Source organism: Glossina fuscipes, unplaced genomic scaffold, assembly GCF_014805625.2.
Source record: "Glossina fuscipes isolate IAEA_lab_2018 unplaced genomic scaffold, Yale_Gfus_2 0, whole genome shotgun sequence".
Taxonomy (NCBI): Eukaryota; Metazoa; Arthropoda; class Insecta; order Diptera; family Glossinidae; genus Glossina; species Glossina fuscipes.
This window is the reverse complement of record NW_023998414.1, coordinates 35,542,136-35,550,604: the sequence shown is the minus strand read 5'-3', so window position 1 is coordinate 35,550,604 and position 8,469 is coordinate 35,542,136. Positions and strand designations below refer to the sequence as shown.

The window sequence follows — 8,469 nt, the reverse complement described above, 5'->3', positions numbered from 1 at the left end:
AATTGTATATATTTGATTTATATGCTACTAAGCTAGAATATATATATTATTTATTTATAGGCATATGTATGTTTGCATATATTCACATATATATATATATATATATATTGTATTCATATATATATATATATATATATATATACATTGTATATATGCATATGTATGTATATTTTTATTTATTCTGTTAGTATATAAAAATATTTTTTTTTTTTCCTAAAGTGTAATAGGAATACTCTCGAGCCTGAAACGGTCTTGTATTGTTTTAAAAGAGAAAAAACTGCCTAAAAATCATTTTAAAGAAATATATGCCAAAAAATTAATGAAGAACGTTAAACGAATTAAGAAAATTCTTAATTGATTTCTAATTAGTTGAGAAAAAACTTAAAAGTTTTCTTAATTTCAATTTGAAAAAACAAAAAAAAATTTTTTTTTGAATTCTTCGCAAACTTATTTTATTAAAGGTAAAAAAAAAAATTATGTTAACATTGTAACTTTTTCTTTATAAAAAAAAAAAAAAAATTTAAATTAAAAATATAAATTTTTAATTCAAATGTTGTAATACAAAAATTGTCCACTATTTACACGTAAAAATATTTTTTTTTTTTTAAATTTTCATTTATAAAGAAAATTACTTTCCAAAATATTAAGGACATTAACATCAATAAGCGTTACTTGAGCAAACTAAATATATGTGATCATATTATTTATTTAAGGATCGATTCTTTGTATTACTCAATTACTTATCTACCCTTATCAAATGGGAATCATATGATTGAATAAGTGCCCCTGTTAAAATAACAAACTTTTACTAAAAAATTTTAATACATTCTCAAGAAGTGAATTTGATAATAAAAAAAAAGCTCATAACTCGCGAAACCTACCTGCCTGCAATCTTCGCCTTGGTGTTTTCACCCACAAGTCGAACGTGTACACAGATACTACTTTCTCTTCCCTCTCCGTATTACCTATAATCATACTTGCGACTACCGTTACGACTGCCTGTATAGGGGACATTCTTCTCTCGGATTAACTGATCAAATAAAAGATTAAAAATAATAATAATCGTTGAATTAAAAATAATAAAGCATGTAGATAGGGCGTTAAAGCCTAAAAATAGCGATTAAAGGGACAAATTTCGAAAAATTATTTGTTTGTTGTATTTTCGGTAAGTAACCTCTGATCAGCTTACCGTCGAGTCTTTCACGTTATGAAGCTTTTTCTTCTTCTTCTTCTGCTATAAGAATTTTTGTTTAAATATAATTATTCAGTTTATGTGTATCAAGAAATTCATCTAATGTCCTCTTTTTTGTCAAATTATGAATTTTTTTTTTTTTTTTTTGAAAATCAAGAATGATATCAGAATATATATATATATATATATATATATATCTTGCTCAAAGTAAATTTACTCATTTAGAATAGTATGGAAAATTTTCTTCATAAATATTTCGCAATTAAAGGAATTTTTATTTTAATTATCTTTCTTTAAAATAATGATCTTTGACGTCTTATACTACACATAAGCAGCAGAGCGAACGAATTGTAAGCAGGCAAACTGTCTCAACAATTCAAAGCATCATCATTTTTATAACGTTCTTGATAAGGATAAAATAACAAAATGCTAAGACTCATCATCGTCATGATATATATGTATATATAAGTAATATATTAAGATTCTATCCTTCTAACCTCTTAATTATTGAATATTAGAAAAATATCTCAGCTCGTTAATATATGAAATATGTAAACGAATTTTTAAGAATCGTGATGTCAACTATTTTGTTGATAGTTTGTCGTATTATGCATTAGATGATCAATTGCGGCAATTTTACCGTTAAAGGTTTTCACATTGTTTTAGTGAATATTTATTTCTTCTTTTTTTATCGTACGCGTTCACAAGTAGACAAGTCAAATAATATACACCAAGTTTCAGCCGTTTTCACCTCAATTTTTTGCGATCATAAAATCTTTAAGAATGATCGAGCAAGTATACAAAGTATGGCTCTTAATATCTATTTTCAAATTTCACGGGAATGATAACAGGTAAGAGTAAGTGTAGAGTAAGTCTTAGTGTTTTCAAATGCAATTTTTATGATCATAAAAAGCTTAAACCATTCACAACGCCAAGAGTGGCGGATAGAGATCGTCTAAGAAACTTATGTCGAGGAAGAATTTTTTTTTTTTTTTTTTTTTTTGCTACACTGGGCATAACATTATCAGTTTAGTTTTTTATTTTCAATATACGGTAAGGTTCCGTAAGGATGTCAGTAAATGACAATAACAAGTAAAGTTTATGGAATTTTAAATAGTATTTCAGAGTGGAATAAAATGCTAAACTTAGTTGTGTCGCATGAGCCGTATCGCTCTATCTAAAAAATTGGATTATGAGAAAAGCTGAGATATTTTTTGTATCTTAAGGAGATGTTTGGATAGAATAATAAAAATTTTTAAAAATCGTTTGCTGTTGTTTTTTCATTTGAAACTTAATTCTTAGAAAAGTGTGTGATCGATACGTTTTTATTTAACTTTACAGTATGTAGAGCGATATACTATAATGTTAAACATTACAATAAATTCGGAACTTTGAAAATTAATTTTTTTTTTTCTTTTAATCGTATACTGTTTAACTCTTTAAGGCATGGAATTGGTTTTTCATTCCCTTTTTTTATTTTATTTTATTTTATATATATATATATGCATATATATGTTTATATATATGTATATATATATATATGTATTATATATATATATATATATATATATATATAATTTTTTTTTTAATTTTTTTTCTTTTTTTGAAAGAAAGACGAGAAAGGTAATCATTTTATTTATTTAACATAAAATATTTATTAATCTGATGAGTAAGTATCATGTAATAACACTTTTATTGTATGTACGAGCTAAACGATGATGACAATTGAAATATTTAGTGACGATTACACTTAGCGGGGACTTTTCACTTCTTTCCAGGCAAAGACTTTGCTATTTTATCTAAATTTTACGACTCATACAAACAATAAAATTTTATATAAATTAATTTTTTTACTAAAATAAAATGTAGAAGGGCAAAAAAAAAAAAAAAAAAAAAAAATTGAAAAATAGTTTGAATTTTATTTGTAATTCCGTCATGTTTTAAAGAGTTAAACGTTTAAAGATGATATTTATCATGATTGTCTGCATTATGTGTTCGAGAAAATAATATATTCCGATTCCTGTATGATTGATGTCTATTAAGGAAGAAAATGGAAATGAAAATAACTTACAGATATCAGATTTCAAACTGAAGATATTAAACAAACATAATTTAAACGTACATAAATTTTGTTGAAATTTATTGCTAATAATATTAAGTTCTTTTGTTTTGTTTTCTGTTCTTTTCTAAAAGTATTTTACAATAACGCTCTTGTTTCATTATGTTGTTTTAATTAGAAAAAAAAAAAAAAAAAAAAAAAAAAAAAAAACTTAGTTTTCAATTATTAAATAAATGATTCACGTGGTTGATAATTTTCATTTACATTTCAAATACATGATGATCTACTTATTTCTGAGTGTTTCAGTGGTTTCCTTTTTTTTTTTTTGTGTGAATGTGTGTGGGTGTGTGTGTGGGTGTCACTTGCGCGTGAGTTTCTGTATCGTGCGAGTGTCATATGTCACGCGTGTAGGTTTGTGTCACTTGAGTGTGTGTGTGTGTGAGTGTGTCTGAGCGTATGTCAAGTGTATATATATATACATATATATATATATATATATATATATATATATATATATATATATATATCTGTAACAGACATGATCTTTCAATATAATAAAATTTCACTTTACAATAATTCATTAGGGCCAGTGGTCTTACGTTATGAGTATGGATGGAAAAAAAGCATAATTAATAAACTCAATGTATGGAATTGAAAAGAAATTTTCCAAAATAAACCTTGCTTACTTAAGGAAGAGCTAAAAAAAATTAAATTCATTTTAATAATCCTTGTTAAGAAAAAATTCAAAGAAATACAATATAAAATATAAATATATATATATATATATATATATATATAAACATATTCATATAAATGTATATATACATATATATATATAAGTATACATATAAATAAATATATATATATATATATATACGTATATACGTACATACGTATATATATATATATATATATATATAATTTTAATAATAATAAAAAATAAACTCTTACTAAACTTACTAGTTGTAATTTATAAATTTTATAAAAATTACACAGTAATTTTTTTTCATATTTTGTTATAAAGAAATTTACTCTCAAAAACTAAAGCTGTTGTATACTGCTTATGGAAAATTAAGATGAAAGTAAAAAGGAAAGAATTTTAACATAATCTTAAATCAAGTCTTGGTTATATGCATCACTTAATGAATGGTTCGCTTTGAAAAGTGAAAGAGGTTGTATGCTGAAAGTGTATATATGTGGTGTGCGATAGGAAAAAAAAAAATGGATGGTGGTGGGAAGAGGGGGCGGGGGCGGGGCGGTATGTATAAAAACGAAAGTTAAGTGAATTCTTCTTTCTTTTTTCTTTTTTTTTTTCATTCAAGGAAGAGGTGTGACAATGATGATTTGCTTTCTTATTTCTTTTTTCTTCTTTTTCTTTTTTTTTTCTTTTTAAATTTAATTTTATGGTTATATTTAGCAACCTTATACTTAAGTCTACTGATTCTCATCATCCTCACCATCGCCTTCATCATCGTCATGTTCATCATGATGTTGAGCTTGCTGTTGCTGGGCCTGCTGTTGTTGCTGCTGTTGCTGTTGTTGCTGCTGTTGAGCAGCAGCCAGTAACGCAGCCTTTTGCGCCGCCTGAGCGGACGCTTGCATGGAGGGTGCAGACATGGCAACTTTCCCGCTTGTTTTATATTCAGTCATTTCCTATGGACGCAAAAGATGAATGGATGGATGGATGGATATAAATATATGCATTATAGAGGGGCTTATTAATTGCTTACCCTTTCGTATCTTGCCTTATCCTTTTCAGCCATAAGTTCATACTTTTGTTTAACTTCAGGTTCGACATCGGCCCATTTACGGCCCAGCTCTTTAGCAATATCGCCTACACCATATTCAGGATTCAGAGCTTTAACTTTATTACGTTCATCATTGCAAAACCAGAAGAAAGCAGACCTAAAACATTATGAAAACAACAGCACACGCAGGCAATTATATTAAAATTGCTTTATTTTTTTTATTACTTTTTTTTTTTGAATAAAATTCAATTTTCAAAAGAACTAATTGTTATCTACGAACTCACAATGAACGTTTCGGCGCGTTAGGATCTTTTGGTTGCTTCCTCTTTTTGCCACGTCCAACTACAGTACCCTTGGGCGGAACATAATTTTGCATTTCCATTTCATAACGTGCTTTATCCTTTTCAGCCATCTCATGAAAACGTTTCTTCTCTTTATCAACCATTGTCTGCAATAGATTAAAGAAATAGACGAAAAGAAAAAGTTGCAAATTTAAAACCTTTCGGATATCGTCAAAGCAAATCTCATAAAATTGAAATGGAAGGAAACCGTATAAAAGAAATTGTAGTAGTCATTAGCATATTATCGCCTCGGCAAGAGGCACACAATGCACAAAAAGATTTATCAAGTTTTGAGCTTAAATACACGACGACTTGCAATCTCTGCATTAGCATCGGAGAATGTTGAGAAAAATAATGCAGCGGTGGAGAGCTAATATAAACATCTACATTCGCTACGACAGTTAAGGCGCTCTAAAGGCCCTGAAAGGGCATATAATGATCTCTAAGCTTGTGTCGAAGTGCCTTCAAATTTTGACTGATCTAGGGAAGCACACTGAGGTGCACCTATTTTGGGTATTAGGACATTTAGGCATTGAAGGAAATGAAAGTGCTGACTGTCGAGACAACAGACGGAGCCCGAACGACTATGATAAGTTCGGAATCTTCCCTGTGGCTTACCGAGAAGGCACATCAAGAGACTAGTGTCACAATGGGCACAGCAAAGATCACCAAATTATGTGAAATAGAGTCTAGGTCATCGGTAAGACAAAATTAATCAATTCCTCCTTCATTGTTGCGCGCAATCTATTTGAGAACCGTGAACGAGCCCCGTAGGTCTCGTAATTGCCTTCTACATACGTCCAAATTTCGCCAAGATTCACCTAAAAGATATTGATACCACAGATATCGACTAATGCAGATTTGTGTGAGGAGCCGAAGCAATGGTCCCATCATATCCGGTGCGAATGCGCTCCTATCTATAGGACTGAATGATATTAGGGGTGTTTGGCCAACATTTTATAATGCGGAACATCGCATTGAGCTGTGAATCTAAGACGGTGGCAAGATTGATATGAATCGTAAAGCGGTAAAGGTAGGATCACGGACAATGGACAATAAATTTCTTTAGGCCGCTGCACTGATATCTCGCTTGTTTACATTACATGGCAAATACACGATTTTTACTATAGTACTATTTCACAATTTTAGTAGAGGCAATGCTCAGCTCGTTAATCAAATTGGCTCTTCACCCTTTTGGATCTTTATTAGAAATATATTGGTTCACTAAAATTCTCTTTACTTATAATACATTTTTGATAATAATAATGATAATAATAATAATGAGAAGCGACAACAAGAAACTAGTTACGAGTTAGTGAGACGGACTTTGTTGCATACGTTCACATGCATGTGCGAGCTAAAGGAAAATGTTCTTTCACTTAATTTATTGATCAAATCTGTATGAAAAATTTAAATTGAGATGTTATTAAGGAGACAGACTAGTACTTAAAAATATAGCTCTAGATGTAGTACGTACAACGTTCAGGGTATTGCTTAGGAAAAGCTCGAGAATCACAACAGCGGGTGTGTAGGTGTATTTAAATCGAATGAGATAATAACGTCGATGAAAAATATATACACTTCATTTGTATATACGTTTTCATGTGTTACACGGGCATTACATAAATTCGATAGTGTAAAAAAAATAAGAAGAAGACCTATAATATTAATATATAAAAACTATAAACAATTTATTCGATTGTTCGCCTGTCGAATTAAGCGATTCGAATTATTTTTCAATTTCTGTTCTAAATCGAAAATTGTTGATATAACACATCACTCAATAAGTCTCCGCTCTATGACAATACTGTTGACAAACCCATATGGTTTCTGAGTAGTACCAGTCGTCAAACGATAAATGTGAAAATTTTATGATATTCTAACTATTCTATAACGGGTTCTAATGACACTATTTGTGTAATTTTCAAGACCCTGGAAAAATCTGAATTTCGAGTTTTGATAAAGCTTTCCTTTTTTGCTTTTTTTAACCTGGAAAGAATACCGTTCAAAGTCAGGATTGACTTAAAAAGCTCTAAGATATCTCCTCTAACAATTTTTCTGATCTGCCCTGGTCGATCGAATACGGCCACACCTTGTTCTAAAAAATATCATCAGGTGTGCAAAATATCATTTTGGAAAGTCGAAAAGTGAAGTTGCAGCAAATTTGAAACCAAAAAGTATTACAGCTTATAACTTCGCGAGAGTGATTGAAAAATGGAATAGATTTTCGAACCATTCGATTAGATTACCCGTCAGTCTATGGCACTCAAATATCAACTTTCTGCTTATATTCTGACTTATGAAAGCGGTTAGCGACTGTTAAGTCAACGTTTAGTTCCGCAAATGATATGCTGCCCGCTTTCTGATTCATGGATATTTCAAACAATTCCCTTTGAGCCATCCATCTGATCCCCATGGACATTCAATATTTTAAGTTATTTCGTCTTGGGTAGAATTTTACACAGCCGAAGCGGAAGGCATTCGCGCATTCAGATTAAATATTGACACAGTGCAGGTCCCTCTCTGTCCTCTCAGATGCCTGCGCAGCTTAGTGTCTGCACGCTGCCTTGACGGTTTAATGAGAGGTAATTCAATGGTTTATAGAGTAATTTACGTGCGTTTACTGGCTCTTCACGGCTTGCAAGATGCAGATCCTGCATATGCTTACGGCGTACCCGATACGAAGGTTTGAGTAAGTTTCAAACTCTTCACTCTAGGCAAGACGGGGGACTACCTGCACAATTATCCAATTATTTAATGCGTCCTGCAATTGTGATAACCACAACCATTACGAGTACTCTGCGGCCGGCAGTTAGGTTCGCCGTCGTTATCCCGCCGAGATTCGATAAATATGCACAAGGATGTACCTGCGGATGTGCGTGCGACCGGATCAAATCAGACTATCACCCCGAACTTCTATACCAATTGACAAATGCCCACTGCCATTCTCGATGTATGTGAATCGACATCGCTTCCACGCAGTCATGTTTTACACATTAAAACGTCTATTTTTTTTTTTTTTTTTTTGTGCGTACGACGTAGTTCTTAGCTGGCCAACGTAACTTCGGTGGAACCAAGCGTGTTGGGACTGTAATGCTTTCATGCGTGTTTTCATTTTGCATAGTCTGT

At 30.8% G+C, this 8,469-nt stretch overlaps 1 protein-coding gene across 1 annotated transcript in view; it reads right to left on the bottom strand.

The window, feature by feature from the left end:
- Window positions 1-4,556: 4,556 nt before the first annotated feature.
- The window catches only part of LOC119637054 (high mobility group protein DSP1), a 53,143-nt gene continuing 49,230 nt past the window's right edge, over window positions 4,557-8,469 (bottom strand). Inside the window, 3 exon segments of the mRNA XM_038032869.1 lie at window positions 4,557-4,904; window positions 4,982-5,156; window positions 5,284-5,447. Of these exon segments, the coding sequence (XP_037888797.1) occupies window positions 4,686-4,904; window positions 4,982-5,156; window positions 5,284-5,447 (558 nt within the window). The 3' untranslated portion in view covers window positions 4,557-4,685.